The 21,210-nt window shown below is 45.7% G+C and overlaps 1 protein-coding gene across 7 annotated transcripts in view; it reads right to left on the reverse strand.

Annotated features, from left to right (window-relative positions):
• Sec16a (SEC16 homolog A, endoplasmic reticulum export factor) overlaps nucleotides 1-21,210 on the reverse strand; it is a 34,581-nt gene that overhangs the window by 3,053 nt on the left and 10,318 nt on the right. For 4 of the 7 annotated variants that reach the window (XM_021641088.2, XM_021641097.2, XM_021641096.2 and 1 more), the window contains 27 exons: nucleotides 20,003-20,100; nucleotides 18,186-18,309; nucleotides 17,463-17,661; nucleotides 17,149-17,323; nucleotides 16,448-16,590; nucleotides 15,995-16,056; nucleotides 15,762-15,900; nucleotides 15,098-15,343; nucleotides 13,655-13,752; nucleotides 13,288-13,369; nucleotides 12,974-13,091; nucleotides 12,685-12,796; nucleotides 12,385-12,490; nucleotides 11,541-11,681; nucleotides 10,584-10,697; nucleotides 10,151-10,334; nucleotides 8,708-8,953; nucleotides 8,064-8,146; nucleotides 6,358-6,507; nucleotides 4,486-4,563; nucleotides 4,181-4,237; nucleotides 3,927-4,038; nucleotides 3,407-3,544; nucleotides 3,087-3,151; nucleotides 2,283-2,357; nucleotides 1,530-1,589; nucleotides 689-766 (listed from right to left, as the gene is read on the reverse strand). In XM_021641088.2, the coding sequence (XP_021496763.1) occupies nucleotides 689-766; nucleotides 1,530-1,589; nucleotides 2,283-2,357; nucleotides 3,087-3,151; nucleotides 3,407-3,544; nucleotides 3,927-4,038; nucleotides 4,181-4,237; nucleotides 4,486-4,563; nucleotides 6,358-6,507; nucleotides 8,064-8,146; nucleotides 8,708-8,953; nucleotides 10,151-10,334; nucleotides 10,584-10,697; nucleotides 11,541-11,681; nucleotides 12,385-12,490; nucleotides 12,685-12,796; nucleotides 12,974-13,091; nucleotides 13,288-13,369; nucleotides 13,655-13,752; nucleotides 15,098-15,343; nucleotides 15,762-15,900; nucleotides 15,995-16,056; nucleotides 16,448-16,590; nucleotides 17,149-17,323; nucleotides 17,463-17,661; nucleotides 18,186-18,309; nucleotides 20,003-20,100 (3,283 nt within the window). The remainder of the gene's footprint in view (nucleotides 1-688; nucleotides 767-1,529; nucleotides 1,590-2,282; nucleotides 2,358-3,086; nucleotides 3,152-3,406; nucleotides 3,545-3,926; nucleotides 4,039-4,180; nucleotides 4,238-4,485; nucleotides 4,564-6,357; nucleotides 6,508-8,063; nucleotides 8,147-8,707; nucleotides 8,954-10,150; nucleotides 10,335-10,583; nucleotides 10,698-11,540; nucleotides 11,682-12,384; nucleotides 12,491-12,684; nucleotides 12,797-12,973; nucleotides 13,092-13,287; nucleotides 13,370-13,654; nucleotides 13,753-15,097; nucleotides 15,344-15,761; nucleotides 15,901-15,994; nucleotides 16,057-16,447; nucleotides 16,591-17,148; nucleotides 17,324-17,462; nucleotides 17,662-18,185; nucleotides 18,310-20,002; nucleotides 20,101-21,210) is intronic. The other 3 variants (XM_021641089.2, XM_021641093.2, XM_021641094.2) reach the window with 3 other exon arrangements.

Genomic DNA, 21,210 nt, shown 5'->3' on the forward strand with positions numbered 1-21,210 from the left:
CCCAGCAAACTCTCAGCACCTAGGCTAGACCTGAAAGTTCTTCAAGAGTGAGTTGCTGAAGACCAAAGCTCATGGAAAGTGAGTTGTCAGACAGAGGAATTAATCAGGATTGAAACAATAAAAAATTCCAAACCAGAGGTCTCTTTGGCAGAGCTGCTCTCAAGGAGAAGAGAGGAGGCAGGAGGAGAGGAAAGGACTGGGCCAGAAGCCTGTGGCTGACCTGGGAAAGCCACACATCCTGTGCAGGAAGTTGATGATAGTGGGAGCCAACCCTCAGCCCATGGCATATAGCAGAAAGGAAGGCCCATAACCTAAAGAGCCCAAAGCAGTGAGAGGAACATGAGGCAAGCAAAGAAGGTGGATTAAGTCAAGTGAGACAAATCTATAAGAAGGGGAAGCATAGGACTGGGAGAGGGCCTAAAGGCCACTTCTCTGCCCTGTGGCTGTGTAACTCCGCAATAAAGAATAGCCAGAGAACTACAAAGTGAGTTCTAGGACAGTCAGAGCCACACAGAGAAACCTTGTCTCAAAACAAAACAAAACAATGCTCCCTCCAAAACCAAACCAAACCAAACCAAACCAAACCAAAACAACAACAACAATAAAAATAAAGAGAACAGCCAGGGAACAAAAGACTCACAGAGCAGGCAAGCTGAGGTTGTAAGGAACAAAGGCAAGGGTCACTCACCTGCACCAACTGAGCAGGGTTGTAAAAGGGCACAGACACACCAGGAGTGGGCCCTGCAGGACAGTGGTCTCCAGGAGCCTGTGAAGCACAGAGAAGGACCTCAGCAAGCCAGTGTTACACAGCAGTTACTATCCCAGCAGCAGACACAAGCTACACCTCAGAAGGACCACTAATACTCCAAATAAGCCCCCGAGAGAGACAGCTGTGGCAACACTTGTTTTCCATACTGGCTGGTTTACAGAACAGCCAAAATCAAGCACCATGCAGACAACAACATGCAGACAGTAAGTGCAAGACACTGAGATTTCATTAGTGCTGGTCAAGCAGTTTAGAGACCTGGACACTATGCTTGCTCCAGAGCCATAGGCAGCTGGAAATGTCCCCCCCCAAGACTTTCTGTTAAAACCTACTGATACAACCTGGCTCCAAAACAGAAGGTGAAAAGCATTCCTTGTTTCCTCTAGTCTAGCCACATGATGGCCACACTCCCAGTGGCTACAGACTTCCTCAAGCCCCATCAGCAAGAAGAAATCTTTCTTCCCAAGTGGTGTCCTAACCTAGGAGATGCTGACGGCATGGCTGGGGTCAGGCCACTTCACAAGGAGCATTTAGGACGTTCATCTGAGCACTCTGAACCCTGTAAGGTGAGTCCACCACCAGCTTATCTAGACAGTATAATAAGCCCAGGTCCTTTAATAAAGGAAAACTGCATCTTTTCCCACATGATACTTGGAGAAGACAAGGAGTTAGTGACAAAGTGAAGAGGACGACAGACTCTCTAAGGGACATAGGGGCTATACAGCCAGCTCCATGGAAGAAGGGAACCACCAGCCACAGGTACCTGATGGAAATGCCGGCTCACTTCCTGTGAGAGCGAGCTCAGAGAGCTACAGCGCGAGAGCTATGGAACAGCAAGAACATACACAGATACAGACATGAAGATCAGCATGCCCCCTGCTCCAAGCTGGAGCTGGGTTCAAAAGCATTATGATGCCATTAGAATCAATGTCACTCATATGAAGACAGCCAGAGGTAGCTTCAAATGCCCTCCACAGTTTTAGTTAAGAAAACCATCATTATTCTCAGGGAGGGGAAAAATCTATGTAGCCCTCAGCCCCTACTTTGTGACACTTCAAAACTCTGAAATTGTTCAGGCTACTCTGAAGGAGACTTGGCAAGGAGATGATGTCAGCGCCCACACTTGACTCAGAGCTCCTGAGCAAAAGTGATTGAACAAGCTAACGTTTTACAGTGAATAAAACATATTAAGTGTTTCAGTCTTACACTTCCTTTTCCTACTCACTAGCACACAATTCTAAAGAAGCCACTGGGCAATACATTGAGTTGGCTGAGCCTCTGTTCTAGGCCAAAATACTCCCCACACCTATATAAGCCCACACATGCATGCAACATGCACACACCCATGCACATGCGCACACATGCCCTCCACTTCTCCCCCATACACATGTAAAACACAAACGCACACATGAACACACACTATCTTCCAACACACACACACATACACACACACACACACACACACACACACACACACACACACTCTCTGCACTCATACAGGAGTGGTGTTCCCTACCTCTCCTCCCTGGGAGCCATCTAGTTTGGAGGGTGAGAGTTCAGGTCCAGGGGGTGATGCTGCAGAACTTACCATCTATTGAGAAAATAGGAAATGTGGTAACTCTCCAATCCCAAAGGGTATAAGCTTTTATACCAGGGAGAAGAACATTTTCTTCTCCTGCAGCATAGCCTGAAGACTGTTCTGATATGCCCAGATACCTTTGTGAGGGATCATATAGAAAGTGTTTTCCCCAGGACCCCACTGTCCTGCCTGGAGTGGTTCTTGATGCAACAGCCATCATCATTCTAGGCACAGCCTACAAACCTGTGTGTGCCCCACATTATTGCCCTCCAACTAGGAGGGCAGTGAGAAAAGCCAGGGTCCAGACCACCACAGGTTCCCTTAGTACCATGGGGATTTATCTGCTTTCTTTACACTTTTTTACTTTTTTGAACTGCTAGTTAATTCTTTGGTTTCTAAAAAAAAAAAAAAAAAAGTTTTGAAAAATATTTTAAAAACTTTGGTAAAACATGTTTAACACAGAATTACCACCCATACCACTTCAAAGAGAGAAATATTAATGCACTGTACTATTATATAGCCATCACCCCCAACCACCTTTAGAGTTTTCCATCTTTCCAAACTGAACCTTGAGTGCCTTCCTCAGGCTTTGCATCCATCTTCTAATGTCTTTACCAAACAAATGTAAACAGTGTGACCACAGTCATCACCTAGACATACCCAACACTGACTTGCAAAGGGGAAAGGAATCCTGAAGGACTCACGGAGCCCCTCATCTTCTTCCCACAGCACTATGCATACCTTGGGTTCCAGGGTGGGCTCTGCCTTAGACTGAGCACCATCTGCAGGTTGTGGCTCCTCAGCATCTGTGAATGAGACAGCATGAGATCATCACCCCATCCCAGCATCTAGGACATTCTGTATAACAATCCACATGTAAGGGTTCAACTCCGGACCCTCAGAGAATAAAGGCCAACTGCTAAAGAAGTATATGCAAGCCTCTGGTCCTTGCCCAATCATTGCCCAATCATCTTCTAGAGAAGACGGGCCAGAGGCTCACAGACAGAGACTGATAAGGAAGAAAGAGCAGACGTGGACTTCCTAATACATGGACTACCTACCTGGGTTTGGTACGAATAAGTTAGAAGGGATTGGGAGCGGGGCGAGAGGAGCAAAGAAATCTGCAGGAGCAAGAGCTGGTTCACTCCGCTGTGTTCCACTTGGGTTTAGAACATCCACATAACGAGCTCTGGACCCACCTATCAATGAAAGGAGGAGTCAAGTTCAGTTGAGCACCAAGAAACCTCCCACTTGGTTCCCACTGAGTCAGAAGAACAATGACGATCTACCAGAGGAGGGACCTCAGCAGAACTGCTTATTGGGCTTGGTTTCCATTCCACCCAGGCACACGGGCTACATAGTTTACTAATGGAAAACTTTGATCTGTGGGCCAACTATTCACATTCCAAGGCATAGCATCATAATGCACTGGGTAACTGGACTCCTTTCTCAAGGGTGGAATTCATGGACATTTTCTCCAGCATGGACAATGTGAGCACTAGGACAGCTGACTGTGTTCTGGACTCCATAGGACAGGGTTTTTCCCAGACAGATACCTCTGATTTCTGCTGTAGCTATTACCTGCTTTTCTAGAAAACATGTTCACTGAGGCCGTGGGTGGTCCTTTAGGCCCTGTGGGAGCCAGCTGTGGAACCCTGGGGAACGATGTCGGAGGTGGGGGTGGAGCCTTCTTCTGCAGAGGAAGAGACAGCTCAGCAATGCCTTTAACACGACAGAGACCAGTGAGGACTCTCTGAAGGGAGGCAGAACGCCAGGTGACAAGGAATAAAGCAGGAGCCCTTCCAACGACACAGGGACCTAACGGCACTGCTTACCTCCTCCTCTGGTTCATTCAAATTCACCCACTGGTTCTTCTTTTCATCCCAAACAATCTGCCAAAAACAAACAAACAAAACAAAACAAAACAAAAAACAAAGCAAAACAAAAACCCAAACAAAAGTCAGTAGAATAAAACTAAAAAGAATTAGCATCTGATTTACACCCTTTACAACTTCAGAAAATGTTAACTCTTTCAGGTCTGTTCCAAATCCTAATATATGGTACTATCAACCGGTGATAGGCTATCATTACCTTCCTGCCCACCCCCACTAAGCAACTGCCGCAGCTGGACAATACTCACTGATTTGTTCTTGTCATCTGGTAGATAAGCTTCTGTCCTTTTTTTCCCAGGCAGCCAACGAGAGAACCAAGACTCACTCTAAATAAAACCGTTGGAAAGCATGAGGACACTTCCCAGTGAGAGGAGCACAAAAGAAAAGCATTGTGTGATGCCTTTTACAGTGGTTCCCACATCCACAGACAAGGACTGTCAATGGTGGACAACAGCCGAGGAGTCAGTGATCATGGGGACAGAAGGTCAGTTTGGACAATGAGGATGAACCCCTGTAGGATGCTCTGGCCATCCAAGCCAATGGGTTTCCAATGATCTGTATACTTTCAAAGTAGTGGGGATAAGAGTCAGGACCCCTCACAGGATAGGCAAGCATTCTACCAATGAGTGACACCACACAACTCTAAGCATATCTTTTTTTGGAGATAGTGTCTAACTATGCCCTGTAACTTACAGGGACCCGCCTGCCTCTCTGCCTCCTGAGGGCTGGGGTTGAAGATGTGCACCATCACACCTGGCCGGTAAGTGCTATTTTTAACAAACAAGCCCAGGATGACAATATGCCACCTACAGAAGCATTCCACATGCAAGCTCTAGCAAGCTAAGCATCAGCATCTCCTCCCATCGCAGGAGTAGAAGGAAGTTGAAGAGTTAGGATGGCCTCCATACAAAGCCCCTCTTCTTATTTTGTGTGTGTATATTTTATTTTGAAAGAGGAGAGATATTACAAGGGTAGAGGGCAGATATGAAGGGATGGGAAGATGAGTGGGACTGGAGTACATGATGTGAAACTCAAAGAATCAATAAGTTAAAAAAACATCACATGTCCTGTACAAGAGCAGTACATACTTTTAACTGCTGAGCCATCTCTCTAACCCCTAAAAGTATCTTGGGCTCCTTTTTTGTTTTGTGTTTTTTTTTCCCATTTACTAGGAACTAAACCCCACTGTGCTGTACCACTGAACTACATCCTGAGCCTTACACATTTTTAAAAATGAAACTTGTTTTTATTTTCAAAAAATTGTCATGAGGGGGTATTTGATAAGCTGAACTCTCTTAACATGCTAAACTATGGGGACTAGAGAGATGGCTTAGTGATTAAAAATGTATACTGCTCTTACAGAGGACCTGATTTGGTTCAGCACAAACTCTGGGCAGCTCACAACCTCCTGTAAATCCAGCTTGAGGGCATCTGACACCCTCTTCTTATCTCCGCAGGCACCTGTACCACTGTGCACATACCCACCACATATACACATATAATTTTAAAATCATATAACTTTTTTTTTAATTGAAGAACTGTATACTTAAGATATCATCGAGAACAACAATGACAAAAAGGTCTGCATATTGAAAGGGATTGTGCACCACACATTCATTCAGTAAAAGACCTGCACCCACCATGAAGGGAGGATTCCCACAAATCACTGAAACAACAGCTCAGACTGGAGAAAGGTTAGAACAAGTACAAGACAAAGGAGCACTGGGGAGCTAAGCTTGTACAAAGCTAAGGCTTTGCTGCTATCAGGAGACGCATGCTGCTACACTCTGGTTGCAATAGGACTTGTCTGTTATGAACTGGCTATGAGTGAATCTCTAGGGAGCCTGAGTATGTTCTCACTACCTGCACATGCTTATACACACACACACACACACACACACACAGAGAGAGAGAGAGAGAGAGAGAGAGAGAGAGAGAGAGAGAAAGACTTGTCTAGCTGCTACATCTTGGGAAAATAATGTACAAATTTTTGATTTAAAACAAAGAATGTCTTTTCTTTGCCTCTGACTTCTAGGGAAAGCTGTTTCAGGGTATGGAGTCCCCCTCCAGGATCTGCCCTACCTCTCTGCCCACTAGACAAGTGCAGGGCTGGGTTATACCTTCTTGGGTTCCTTGGCCTCCTTTTTGACAGCTTGTGCAGGTTTCTTCCCTTCGGAATCAGGTGTCAGAGATGGAGCAGGTGTCAGATTGGAGCTGCCAAGATCCCACACTGGGGAGGTCTCCAAGTCCTGTGCTGTTCTGGAGGAGCCCTGTCACAAGGCAAGATGAGAACTATCTCTTCTAGAGCTCCTTATGAGGAACTTGCTGGACTTGCACCTTCCTAGTAGAGCAGGGAACTAATGGGAGCAGAGAAGAGCACCCTCGCTGGGCCCTTTGAAGCTTTCCTTGTCTGCTAGAGAAATGCCAAGCACAGCTAAGAAGCACCCAGCAAAGAGCATCACAGTGCTCCAAGAGATGGAATATATGCATGCCCTAAGGGTGGGACTAGTTAGAGCTGGCCAACCTGAGTTTGATCCCTAGAACCCATAGGAAGGTGGAAGGAGAAAACCAACTCCACAAAGTTTTCTCTGACCTCCACAGGCAAACTGTGGCACAGGCACCCCCACAATCCACCCCCATACAATAATTTTAAAAAAATAAATAAAGGGGCTGGAAGATGGCTCAGTTATTAAGTGTGCAATTGCTCTTGCAACCAGTTCTCAGCACTCACAAATACCCCTAATTCCAGCTCTAGGGATCTAATGCCCTCCTCTGGCCTCTACAGGAACCCATGCATGAACATCTATGTACACACACACAAATAAAAATAAAGTTTTTAGAAAAAGAGTGATCCACTCCTGTGATCCACTCCTGGTGATCATGAAGGCATGATCACCACACAGTGAAGTCCTCCCTGTTACTTTTCAGGAATAGGCTATCTAAGATGACAGAGGAAGCACCTATTATTGATGGGACATCCATCAAGGGCAGCGCATCCATAAAGAAACTTCCAGAATGTGTCATCTGTCCCTGTGTGGTTGAAAGCACACAGAAGAGTATCTGTACTAAACCTTGTGTGCTGCAATGACTGAACTTTAAGGGAAACCAAAATGTCAGGTTCTAATGTACAAAGAAGGAAGATATCAGGAAGCTTTCCACCTTTGAAAATTAAATCTGGAATTTCACTACAGGTGAGTGCTCCTTCTGCTTAAAGGAACTGCTTTTACAACACTCGATTCTCTCTTTTGCTTCTTTCCCCACCAACATTTTTACCAACTTTCAGAATTAAGAGTCAAAGTAAATCTTTGTGTGTGTCTGTGTGTGTGCATGTTTTGAGACAGAATTTCTCCGTGTAGCCCTGGCTGTCCTGGAACTCACTCTGTAGACCAGGCTGGCCTTGAACTCATAGAGAACACCCTACCTCTGCCTTCCGAGTGCTGGGATCAAAGGCCTGTGCCATTGCCTGGTGAGTTAAAATAATTTTTAAAATTGTTTATATGTATTAGGGGCATGTGTATTATATCAGATGTGTGGAGGTCAGAGGGTAATTTGTAGGAGTTGGATTGTCTCTCTCTCATTTGAGAATGAACTCAGGTCACCAGGGAATGAGCTTAGGTCATCAAGCTTGGTGGCAAGAACTCTTACCAACTGAGCCATGTCCCTGGCCCTAGCTACAATGATTTTAGAAACAGTTTCACTTTAAGAATTGAATTTAAAAGTAATCTCCTTGCCTTCATTACCTTCCTATTTCAGGCTAAGAACAAGAAGCCAAGGTATCTACGCAACAAACTCACAGAAAACAGTTACAACAAAGTATGGGAAGTACCAGATGGGTAATGTTCCCACCAAACTCCTCTTCATTGAGTTCTGGAGGTGAGTGTCTGACAGGTGAGCCCCGTGGCACCATTTCTGTCAAAACAAAAGAGAATGACGAGGTCCATGAGCTGTTGCTATGAGACAAAAGGGAAGCAGGGCACCGGTAGAGCACAGACTGAGAACAAAGTAGTTACCAGCTCAGCCACTAGTGTTCCTTTCCAATACAGAAAGGGAAGGTTTGCCCAAATGTGAGGCAACTGTTTTGTTCTTTAAAAAACAAGCCTATGTTTTCTTTTGCTCAAACAGATAGTGAAACAGGCACACACAGGCACCAGATCAATCAAATTTGACTTTCAGAGAAACATCTGCCACACGATCTATACAGCCCACAAGCACCAAGTATGGCACTAAGACAGACCCCACAAATGCCCTAGGGCCATTCTGTTATACTCTAACTGGGCAGTTAGGCTTCAAATGATAGCACACAGCCAAGCCACAGTAGAAACTAGCATTGCTGCTTCACTGCACTGAGACTCAGTTTGCAAAGCCAGCACTGTTACTCCATGCAAGTTCTTCTACCAGGTACTTTCTTTAACACCAAGAAGTAAAATTAGCTCTGCTCTTAGAACAGCATCTATCCCTCCACTGACATACCTGGATCTGGGCTTCTGGCCTCCTGGAGTGGAGGCCCACTTTCCTGGAGACCTGGTGTAGTGGGTGGCAGGGCCTGCCCAGGATGGAGCACTGCAGGATCAGATCTGGAGGTCTCTGGGAAGCCAAGTGCAGACCCTGAGGGTCCATAGGCAGGACCCAGCTCCAGGGGTGGTCGAGACACTGGCACTGGGAACATTGGCACCCTGGCAAGGTGAGCTGGCTGGCCATCGGGGAATGTCTGAGAAACTGCAGAGCACAGTAGAGAAGACGTCTAAGGTCATTGTAGCTGACTGCTCCAGGCAGGCACTGATTAGCACATTGTCACAAGCATATTTCCTACAAGCTGCTCTAATGAGGCAGTAGAAAACAGTACCCGCCAGTGGTCTAGGAAAAAGAACATTCATATCCTAGGAGCTCAGGGTCAGGATGGGTGTGACAGTGCCCATCAGCAGATATGATGTGGGGCAGGGGCTATCACCTCTATAGAGTGGCCCTTAGCACAGTGGTGCTTTGGTAGTGCACTTTCCCCACTGTCAGGGTCAAATAGACCACTTATGCACACAGGCATGTACACAGCTCAACTCTCGAGCAAGTTCTCTCTACCAGGTCAACACTGGGCACAAGGGTACATGCTTATGATCCCAAATGCTCTGGAGGCTTAGATGGGAATTTGTGAGTTCAGGACCAGCCTGGGCAACAGAGGGAGATTCCCATCTCCCAATATAAGACAAGAACCCTGATGCAGGGAATGAACCAGGAAGAAGGAAAACCGGCACCAAAGGAAGTAATTCCAGGATGGTGACAGGAGCGAGAAGTGGCTATCCAGTAGTGGTGGGGGCCACAGAGTGGGGGCCAGCAGCAGTCTGAGTCAGGAGTGGCTGGAACACCAGGTGGGAGGGGACTTTGGAATAGAGGGTAGGAAGAGTATCAGGGTATGAAGGCTGACCTGCGGGGAAGACTTGCCTGTCTTCAGGGTAGTTGAGGATACCTGCAGAGCTGGGGCAGAATGAGAGACAGGAGGACAGAAAAGGTGCTTGCCTGACCAGAAAAGAGGTTCAAAATATGAATGAGAGGTCTAGAGCTCAAATCCTGGAGAAATGGAGTAACCTTTCCCAAGATGAATAAGATGGGGAGAAGGAGCTTCAGGCTGAGAAGTAGTGGCACTTGTTCAGAAAGAGCTATGAGGTGCCACAGGAAGCAAGCAGCTAAATGGCAGCTGGAATCCATCTAGGGTCAGGGGCCCACAGGCATCCGTGACATCAACAGAAGAGCATCTAAAGTTCTGCAACTTCATGTGCTCACCATATGAAGAAGCATAAAGGGAAAGGGGGAGGAAGCCCAGAGGTCGCCATGGAGCCACACAATGCCTCAGTTCTGGTAGCAGAACATTCTCTATTTCCAAGCAGACATCAGTAAACAAGTACATGGTGCCATGGGTCCCACCTGTGGGCAGCAGCTGTACACCGTGCATCAAAGGCTCAGTGCTTGGCATCAGCAGAGGGTTGTCGGCCCTCAGCCCTCCCTGCTGGCTGAGTCCTGAGCCATCCAACTGCTCCACCTCAGAGCCGGGCGTGATGTGACACTGCTGGGGGTCAGTTCCATCCTGGCTCCACAGCATAGTGCCCTCCTACAGGAAACAGAGTCCAGCTGCAGCCCATGCTTGACAGTACATGTGAACCCAAGTGCACTCCCCACTTCAAGAGGGGGCATGCCACCAATGATCTCCTGGCAAAGATGAAACTCCCACAGCGTGTACACTTTTGAAGTCAGTGTCACTATCAAATGCTTCAGTGTGAGAACAATAGGGGCACAAACCCTCTCATCAAATGCCTCCAGGCCAAGTTCTAAGACAAAGCTATACTGTCAAAAGACAAACCTGGATCTGCCTCTCCACGTGCCGCAGCTGTACCAACCAGGCAGGTTCCACAAAGGACTCCTCCTCTGGCTTCTCCTTCAGTTGAGGATCAAAGAGGCGTAACTGGGAAGCCATCTAGATTACAAAGAACAGAGGTCCTTGTTACTTCCACATGGCACCAACAAAACTGTCTCCACATGCAACACACTGGGCCAGTGCTGGAAGAGGTCATGTGCAAAGCTAGGTGATCAGAGTGAGCCCAGGGTGTTGTTCACACTTCTATGGATCAGCAGGCCTGTCCCAGTGTTCAGCTGACCAGGGATAATGCAGTTCTTTGATAGGGCCTTTAAAGGGTTTGAGTGAATCAAGATGACCTTGTTAAGTAGTGATTATCAAAGCTAGGAGAGAGGACATGAGTCTCCTTTATTACTTATTCTCTGTACTTTTGGGTCTATCTGAATATTTCCACAAGAGCATGTTTTTGTTTTTGTTTTGTTTTGTTATGTTATCCCATGACCATATTTTTAGGAATGGAGCTGTTAGGGAGGGGATACCTTGACATGCCATGTACTAATACCTGCTTAGAGTGGCTGTGGGCTTTTTGCACCTGCTCTGGAGGCTGATCAAAATAACAGGAAAAGAAGTGCCTGGCAGAGGTGCAGGTAGGACTCAGACCTAGCTACTGACCAACAAGCGTGAGTTTTTAACCAGGTAAAAATACTGTAAATGAAGGTTCTCTGGACATAGATGGATCCCTTTATATTGAAGCTTATGGCTGAATTTCTGCATAGGCACAGTGCCTGTAGGGTTCCTGTGCAAAGTCCAAAACAGCCACCCAAGAGCCACTTAAGTATCCAAAGTAGGTTCTGGGTGTCACTGTGTTGAGTATTACTCACTACCCCCATGCCAAGCAACATGAAGCCTGTGCATTTCCTAAGTTGGCATGATGCCAACAGAAAGGCACCAGAAGATCCTAACCTGAGTCAATTGGCTAATCAGCACCGGAGAGTATGTATCAGGCTGTGTCAGGATATTCTTGGCTATCACTTCACAGTAGTGGAAGGCCTGTGTGGCAAGTCCCATTTCAGCCAGGCGGCACAAGTAGATGAACTTAAACACCTGAAAAACAAGTGTACCACCATAGTCCTGAGGCTTCCCCCAAATGCACTGTCATAGTCCTTGGCTTCTATCAACTAACTGCACTGTCACAGTCCTGAGCTTCTATCAAGCGTACCACCATAGTCCTGAGGCTTCCCCCAAATGTACTGTGTCACAGTTCTAGGGCTTCCATCAACCGCACTGTCACGGTCCTGGGGCCTAACAATGCTCCTGAGATCTTAGAGGCTGTACACCACAGCAGCCTCTGTGATAATGCAACATCAACATGGACTCTTACACTCCCCATAACACCTCTGCTACAGCCAGCATCTCCACATCTGATGTCTTGCTGCTGCCAGACATCCAAAGAATTATCTTTCCCATGGGCAAACCATAAACATTTTCTACTAATACACACATACACAAATTTGTACACACACATATACACTTGCGCACACATACTGGGTCAGATCACACAACTCTCACTAAAAATACCTTAAATACAAAAGCTCTTAAAATCTATTCTGAAATACTAAGACCAAAAATACAAATAAAAATCCTGTATTTAATATGGCATTTTGATCAACTGTATATTCAAGGTATCAAAAAACAAAACAAAACCAAACCCCACAAAACACCCCATCTTTACTTTTGTGAGAATCCAAAACCCTAATCAAGCAAGCACTGGTGAGCATTGGCCACACCTCCCACAGCCCCTGCTCACCTGGAAGTTAGGTAAGGAGCAGGTATGCGCCCCAAGGGACTGAGCATACTCATAAGCCTCTGTCCTTTGAATGGCTTCATTGGTGGCAAACTTTAAAAATGGCAAACTGTGGAAGAAGTGAATTACTCATTTTGAGAAGTGGCCAATTACTGGCATCATCAACTTCACGGCAGGCAACCTTAAGCATGCCCCATCATATAGCAAAGGTACAAGGCTGGTCATTTCCAAATTAACTGAAGGACAGGAATCTCTTGCTTCTTAAAGGAAAATGGATACTGCTATATTGACTTGATTCCTTACCTGTGATTTGAGCCTATCAAGATAAGTTTTGTGGTTTTCTTTGTATAAACCCCAAATCCAACCTGGGCCATCAGGTAGCAGAAGTGTGCAGCATCCAGCAGGCCTTTTGATGCTGAAGAGAGACAGAGCAACCACATCTTATCAGTCCTTGGGAACTCTTCAGGAATGGTGCCAAAGAGACATTAGATTCATAAAAGCCATGTCTCTTATGGGTCTTGGCACAGTTCACACAGTGAGACTCTGGGGTCTACCACATGACAGCCAAAGCCCTACTTCACACCTAACCCACCTAGGGTATCGCCCATCGTAGCCATGGTCCTAGACTCAACGTCCATGTTGTTGTTCAGGTTGGACAAAACCATTGCTAGATGTGGCCGCCAATCTCCCCATTTCTCGTCTCCACAACACTACAATGAGAACACCAAACAAATCCTTATCCTTCAGAGACTGTCTCCTTTGTAACTTTCTGATGGCCAAACCCAATGAGAAAGCAAGAACAAGAAACACAGGTTTTAGACTGACTCCATAATCAAAGTCTTTAGCATACATAAGTCCCACTGGACTGTGGGCCTGCACCAGTGTCCTGGGGACCTGCATACTCACCGTGGACGCAGCAGGCATCCGTCCAGACATGAGCTGGTAGACAGTCTGCAGGGGGTCATTGATGGGAAGACTGTTGGCAAACCTATGTATACAGAGAATGGGGAGATCTACCTCTGGCTCAGTGAAAGGAACCACACCCCCTTCTCAGCCCTTTATCCAACTGTCAGAATGAGGAGTTCACTGAAGTTTTAAAAAATATTTTAAAACACCAGTCAAAAAAAATTTAAAGTCCCTCAACAGTGTAGCTCAAGAAAGGACCAAGGAAGCCTATGAATTCACAGCTGAAAACCTTATAGCAGAGGCAAAATACTTGAATACCAAAGTCAGGCTGTGCAACTGGATGGGGGTGCACTACAAGCTGACTCACCTGGTCATGACACGGGCATGTGTCCGGCTGTCCATCTTACTTGCAAGTAGCAGAGCGTGGCCCCATAAGCCATTTTTCATGGCAGACTCCAGAGCATCCTGCAATGTATTTCAGGGCTCATATAAATGATCACAGTGCTTACCATTGGACCAGGCAGAACCACAGGTTGTCATGCACATACAGAATAAAAGAAGAATGTGGCAGGTCAAAAGACAAATACACCATGTGTTCATGTTTATAGAAGACAGTCTTGTCTTTCTGCCCTTTCCCTCTTGTGAGTGTCTATAGAAGCATGCTGCTTATATTCTTTACTCTTGTGTGAGGAACCAGCATGCTAGCTGGAAACAAGTTGCAGTACCACTATTGTGAGAAGTGCAATATCAGCATGAGCTCTCCATCCAGGTAACGTACCCTCTCTGAATACTCTCCCAATACAAACAGCATTCTCAACATAGTTTCCCAGCACCCCAAATAATCTATGGCACAACATAGCAGTTTTTGCTAGGAGGCAAAATTTGGCAATAGAAGTAAATATTCACAAAAGCCAATAGGGTCTTATGATTTCAAATGGCTGTGAAACATCCATGTTAAAATCTCAAGGACCACAAATGAGCTTTCTCTGGGCAAGGGGCACCACTATAGTCTCAGCTACTCAGGAAACAGAGAGGAGACCACTTGAGTCCAGAAGTTCAAGGTCTGCCTGGGTAACATGGCAAGACTGTTTAACAAAAAACAAAACAAGACCAAAAAACAAACAAACAAACAAACAAAAAAAAAAAAAACAACAAGAAAAAAACCTTTCTAGTCAGGTGTGATGGCACACACTTGAAATCACAGAACTTCAGAGGCTGAGGCAAGAGGATCATGTATTTAAGGTTATCCTGGGCCACAAATACATTTTAAAGGTAAAAAACTTTCTAAGTTGGAGTATAGTTGAGAGTATATGCTTATCATGTTCATGGCCCCAGTTCAGTTTTTAGATCCAAACCAGACTAAAACCATGATCATAATATGAAGGACAGTGAACTCTGGGCCTATCAGATGTCCCTGCCATAGAGAACTCTATGAACCAGTATGATGTATCTCCCGCTTTCAGCACATCCTCTGCCCTAATGTGCACTTTCAGCACTCCTGTGCACACTGTCAGCCTTGGGTACATAGACCCCTGTCTTAACAAAAATACACAGGAGTGGCCTGAAGCTTCAGTCTGTACGAAGACTGGGATTCTGCACACAGATGAGCATCCACATCGTAAGCTGAGCTGGCGAGACTTACACACAGGCCCTTCTCAGAGGAAACACTACTGATACCTTCAGAGATATCAGGCAAAGGGCCAGACATCATCCCTGAACAGCACTCACTGTGGATGTTCCCCAAAGGAGGTTGGTCTCTCTTCCCTGGGCCAACAGATGGACACTAGAAAGCATCTGCAGGACTACCTACCTTCTTCCGGCCATATAGCAAGAGCTCACGGAACCGCTCAGTGTCCTTCTCCAGAACGCTGGTGGTCGCTGTCTGACTATCTGTGAGAAATGACAGCTGGGCCTCCCCTGATTCTTCCTCTTCCACTTGTTCAACAGCCTCATTAGTAAAATCTATCAGGTTTGCTTCATTGGGTGACTTCCCAGGAAGCCACACAGTTCTGTGGTCTCGTAACAAAAGCTCTGCAATGTCTGTTCCCACCACGGTCTACAGGATAAATGGGGATAGGATGGAGAGCAACATAAGACTTTATTAGAAACAAGGCTTCCAGCCAGATGACAATTCCTATGCTGTCAAAGCCTGGTCAGGTCTACATAGGCAGCACATGTTAGACCTCAAGAAAGAAGCCTGACTCTTCATGTGGGCACGGACATACTAATCCTAGCCTCCCCTAAGGCTCAGGTGTCAATCCATCCCAAATCTTACACCTCCCTTTTGTCCTACTTGCCCCGGTTGGTGCCATGACGCTTTTCCTGAGGAAGCATAGCATGGTAGGATACTCTTCCTGAAGGAGCATTGTATAGCAGGTTTGACACTGCCCACAGTTCAGGATAGGAACAGGGAACAGATTCTGAGACCAAAGGCAAACAGGAGAGAACATTCAAGAAGTAAAAAGGGAACATACCCCATTCTGTCTGCATAACAGAATAATGAAATTCCAAAGAAGACTTGCAGACTCTTTGTCAATTAAACTTTCATTCTGCAAACATTTTGTCGCCTTGTTCTGTGCAAAGTTAATAACATCTACTTTGTGGGTATCATCTCTGGGGAAAGAATGAACATGCAGTAAATGGTGGTACCAAATCTGAGCCAAACTCAGCAGCCGCCATTATGAGATACCACAACAAGGAACCTTACTTGCCGAGAGGTCCCGGGAAGGAGCGCATCTCTTCCTGCTCAGGTGTGTGCTGCAACAAGGTCTGCAATGAGATGGGCAGACAGACTGAGTCACAGAAACCATTCCTGGGACAACACTCATCCCTTCATACAGAGGGTGAAGGTGCTTAATACAATTATATGAGCATGAACTACAATGTAGGTTTTCAATTTTTAAACAGAAAAACCCCACTTGGGTCTTGACAGATGTGAGAAGAGAGGCTTCTGAGTCTGCAGAGTAAACGTGCCCCCAGTCTCTGTCCATTGCTGAAAGCACAATCAACCCATATCTAAAAACTGCAGCATCTGCTTAAAGTGGTGACTTCTAAAGAGCCATCCTCTAAACACAATGAAAGCCCTATAAGCTGAATCTTCCCAGGAAAGCACATTTTTCAAGGCTGTGGGGTGCAGACAGCACCACAGGTCCCCACTCACCTCCAAGCTGTGGATCTCCACCAGTGCAGGCTGTCCTTCTGAAGGCAGGTTGGGAATCACTTTAAGTAGCTGACCACCAGGACCAAACCTGGCACAGACATGAGGCACTGTAAACTTCTCAGGAGAGGTTGGTCTTGATGGAACTAAATTTAAATAAATAGAAAGAGAAATAATGAGCTAGCTGGTCATGTCCTACAGCTTCAGAGCCAGATTCCCAGATCATGCTTCCTGCCCAAGCTCCCTGCCCAGGTCAGCTTCAGATTGTCACAGAGCACCAAGAGCAAAAGAACTGAGCAACTCACACACAAAATTTCTCACTGACTCATAGTTCAGTTAGGAGAGCTCTCAGCTGCACCTTTTAAGCTGTGCCTTTCAGGGGGGAGTCAGAATGGGACACTGGCACAAATCAGGACAAGTCTCTCAGGGGAACTGCTCCCCACATAGCCAGTGTAGAAACATAGAGAAGAGCCACCCAAGGCTTGACTACAAAGGAAACTGGACCCCAAGTCACACATTAACACTGTACATGTGGTCAAGCAGACAGCTTGACCTTGAGCCAAATGTCAATCCAAGAGCCACCACTGACCTGTACCAAAAGCCATGTCATTAAGGACAGTGGGCACAGAGTGCAAAGAGGAGCTGACTGGACTCCCTTGTTCTATCCCAACGTAGTGGCTGCACTCTGAACTGCTGAGACGCACCTTGCTCCACAGCAGGCCAGGAGGTGTCTGCAGGGTAGTTGTACTCTGGAAAACCATGGGCACCGCTGAAATGGCTGGCATAGGTGCCATAGGCATAATCACCATGAAATGAGCCTGGGGCATGAGGGGCCTCAAAGGAACCGCCAATCACATTGTGGCTTCTGTAAATCTGACTCTTAGGAAAGAAATCAAGCAGAGAAAGTGAGTTCCCACGAACACCAGGAAGACTATGGGTACACTCTTAAAACTAGGCAGAGACAATGTTGGGGCTAAGACAGACACCTGCTCTTCCCCGTCAGGCCTGCCCAGCACACCTGGTGTGAATGGGAGCTGAGGCTGCTGCGGCGGCTGGGCAAGCTATGAGTGCTGCGCAGGCTCCGTGCTGAGTGTTCGCTGTGGATGCTGCGCCCGTCTACTTCTTCTCCATAGGGGTCCCTGTGGAGCTCAGTGTCATCATCGAAGCTTCCCGTGAAACGAGGGTCATACCTCCAGTGATCATCACATTTCTCAGGTCTAGAGTAAGCAAGGGACCAAGGCAGGGAGTTGGAAGAATAGCTCTCTGGGACAATATGTAACTACCAGGAACTTCCCAAGGCTGCAGCTAGCTCTTACTGCTCACTGCCCTCTGTTTACCCCTCTATCCTGAGGCAATCTTCATACCAAAGAAGGTTAGTTACAGCTAACCTTGTAAGCCTTGCACCAGAAAGCAAATCCTAGGTTTAGAAGCAGGTAATCTCAGGGAGCACAGTCCCTTTCTGGGGTTATGGGCAAGATGGAAAAGGAACTGAAGAAAGGAAGCAGACCTCAGGTCTTCCCAGAGCTACTTGGAAGAAGCACATTTGAGCCAGCTCTCCTCCCATAGGTCAGAGGTGGACACAGGGAAGGGTGGCCAGAGCTTCCTCCTTCAGACATAAGAGATTACTTCCCAGAAGTTCCAGAACTATATATAGCTGATTATTCCCAAAGACAAGAGAAGGGCAAGCAAGAGCACCACCCAGCTTCCTCCAACTTTCTTCATACATATGCATTTGACCTACCTGTCACTGTAAGCATAGCTTTCCTTCCTGTACGGGTCATGTTCAGCGTCATACCAGTACCTCCGGTCCCAGGTGCGAGGGTCCCTGAAGCGAGACCCATAGTAACGATCCCAGCGAGCTGGGTCTGTAAGTGAAGAATGAAGGATGAGTGCAGCTGCAACACATAGAAGACCTACCCAGCTCCCCTGAAGTCTGTGGACAGCCTAGGAGTAAAGGGCAGGCATGGCCCAGAGAACGAGCCCTGACCCGGAGAGGCCAGCTACCCCCTGCCCATACTGTAGCAGTCACTGGCTATTTTCTCAATGCCAGTTTTTGGACTGAAAAAGGAAAAGCCCCTCTAAGAGTTCCATATTAAGTTCTTTTTCACTCTTTTGGTTTGTTTTGTGATGTGAGGAATGAAACCTAAGGCTTCAAGAATAGCCAGATGTACCTCCCACTGAGGGGGGCCAGCCTTACCAGGCCACAGAGGAAGACAATGCAGCCACTCCTGATGAGACCTGATAGACTAGGGTCAGAAGGAAGGAAAGGAGGACCTCCTCTATCAGTGGACTTGGGAAGGGGCATGCGTGGAAAAGATGAAGGAAGGGGTTGGGAGGGGAGGAAGGAGGGAGCTACAGGGGTGATACAAAGTGAATAAAGTGTAATTAATAAACATTTAAAAAATTTATTAAAAAAAAAGACAAGAGAATATAATTTTCCAAAAGGAAATGATCCTCTAACACCTTGATTTCAAAAATGATCTCTACAATTGTAAGATTTTAATTGTAAGATTTTAAGGTTTTTAAAATAAACTTATTAATGAATTAAAAAAAAAAGAATAACCAGATGTATAGCTAGGTGCCATAGTTACAGTCCCAGTCCTGATAATATCTTTTAATAGTTATTCTCAACTACAGATCGTTCTCATTCATCTTCCTAATGTAATTCAGAATATTTAAGTGTATCTGTGTGTGTTTGTGTGTGTATAAAGATTATTTATTTTTATATATACTATTTTGCTTGCATGTATGTCTGTGCCAGATCCCCTGGGACTAGAGTTACACCCAATTTTAAGCTGCCATGTCAGTGCTAGAAATTGAACCCAGGTCCTTTGGAAAAGCAGCCAGTGCTTTTAACCACTGAGCCATCTCTCCAGCTCATGTTTTAAGATATTTTAAGAATAAGTTCATTAAAAGCTAACTCTAAAAAACAAGAGGCATCGTTTCAGGGACATGTGCACAATATTCCTGTTTAAAATTAATGCAAATGTTTAAGGGTTAAAAGGCCCCGTGAGAGGCCATGTGGACCTGTCAAGGGACTGCAGGCCTGTGTCATAATAGCACACAGCAGGGTTGCTAAGGAACCCATAGCTTTTCCATAATCTGTTTTGTTACAGGGAAATATGGAGGCTTATGAATTTAGCGTAACTGCCACAATGAGCAGGCTACATCAGTCGCCAAGGAGCAGTGGCTTCTCAGTATTTCAGTACGGCATTGTGACTTGGGGAGGCAGCCTTGCATTCCATCCCAGCCTCATTAGCTCATACTTGAATAGTCACAAATGGATCAGGAAATCTCAGAATTAGTCACTGCACTTCATGCCAATATGACAGAGACACCATACTGTAAGTACGATGTGACTTTTCAATGAAGTTTTCAAAAAAAATCATTTTCAGATGCTCATAATTCTTAATTATTTTGGCTCTTGGGATAAAAACACAGGGCAGTGAAAGGAAAAGTGATCTTAAGTGACTTGCCAGACCATGACTTGCATATGGCTGCACAATCACAGGTAGTGGTTGCACAGTCCCTGCTAATGGCTACAACTTCTAAACATACCTCCATAATCATACTGGCCAGAGCAATAATTTGCATAGTAATCACTCTGACTGCTCCATCCACTCTTAGAATTATAGTATGCTTCAGGATATCCTTGCCTGAAAAAAAAAAAAAAAAAAAAAAAGAGCTAGTAAACATATTTAAGAAATAGTATTTGTTTCTTAAAGTGTAATGAAAAATTAGCCAACCCAAAGCACATACAGACATTCTTGAAAGCAACTCAGCCATGGAAAATTCTAACCAGATCACAAGCAGAAACAAAGATGAGACTATGGCATTCCCCGTCATAAAGCTACCTAAAACTGAGCTCCTCAAGATGACTGCTAGGTTGTGCTCAGCAAGAGAACCAATTCCCCTGTGTTTCAACACTGCATCCTAACAAGTTTTTGTGTCATGCTGAGCAGCAATAAGGAGCAGTAAGCCCAAACCAACCTAAAATTCCTACTGCTTTCTTTTTTCTTTTCTTTTCTTTTCTTTTCTTTTCTTTTCTTTTCTTTTCTTTTCTTTTTTCTTTCCTTTCCTTTTCTTTTTTTGTTTTTGAGACAAGATCTCACTCTGTAGCTTAGGCTGGCCATAAACTCAAGACAATCCTCCTGCCTACATTCCACGTGATGGGATTACAGATTTGAGCCACAAGAAAATTACTGTCCGTAAGGGAAGGTCACTAGCTATGTGTGCTCAGAGTGGTCTTGGAGGAGTGGATCTATGAGGTGGGCCATGGCATCAGCAGATCAATAAGGAATTAGCCTCTTCTATGCCCAATAAACTGAACTGTGACCTTGACTTGTTATAAAAGGTGAGATTTAGGCAAAAAGGTGTAAGCACTTTTGGCACTCTCAGTATTGTCAAAAGCACTAAACATTGTTTTTAATTTTCTCATACCCTTTCAGGAAACTGCTCAGCTGAGCTTGGTTATTTGGCTAGCATAGCATCTGCTTACTTCCAACAGCCTGGCCACAGGAATACCACCAACCTGGCCTTAACATTTCATTGAGGCTGGCTACTCCAGACCTTTATCTGTATGGCAGTGGTTCCAGAAAAACACCTTGATATAGAGCGAGATCAAGAGCATGCCACAACCTTAACTGCTCTCATCAACTTACCTACATACAGTTCAGTAAGGACACAGACAAACGTTGAGAAATGTGTTCCACCTTAAACAGGTCCTACAGAGATATTTTCTTTCTAACACTGAGTATCACATCAAC

Source organism: Meriones unguiculatus, chromosome 8 (genome assembly GCF_030254825.1).
Source record: "Meriones unguiculatus strain TT.TT164.6M chromosome 8, Bangor_MerUng_6.1, whole genome shotgun sequence".
Classification (NCBI taxonomy): domain Eukaryota; kingdom Metazoa; phylum Chordata; class Mammalia; order Rodentia; family Muridae; genus Meriones; species Meriones unguiculatus.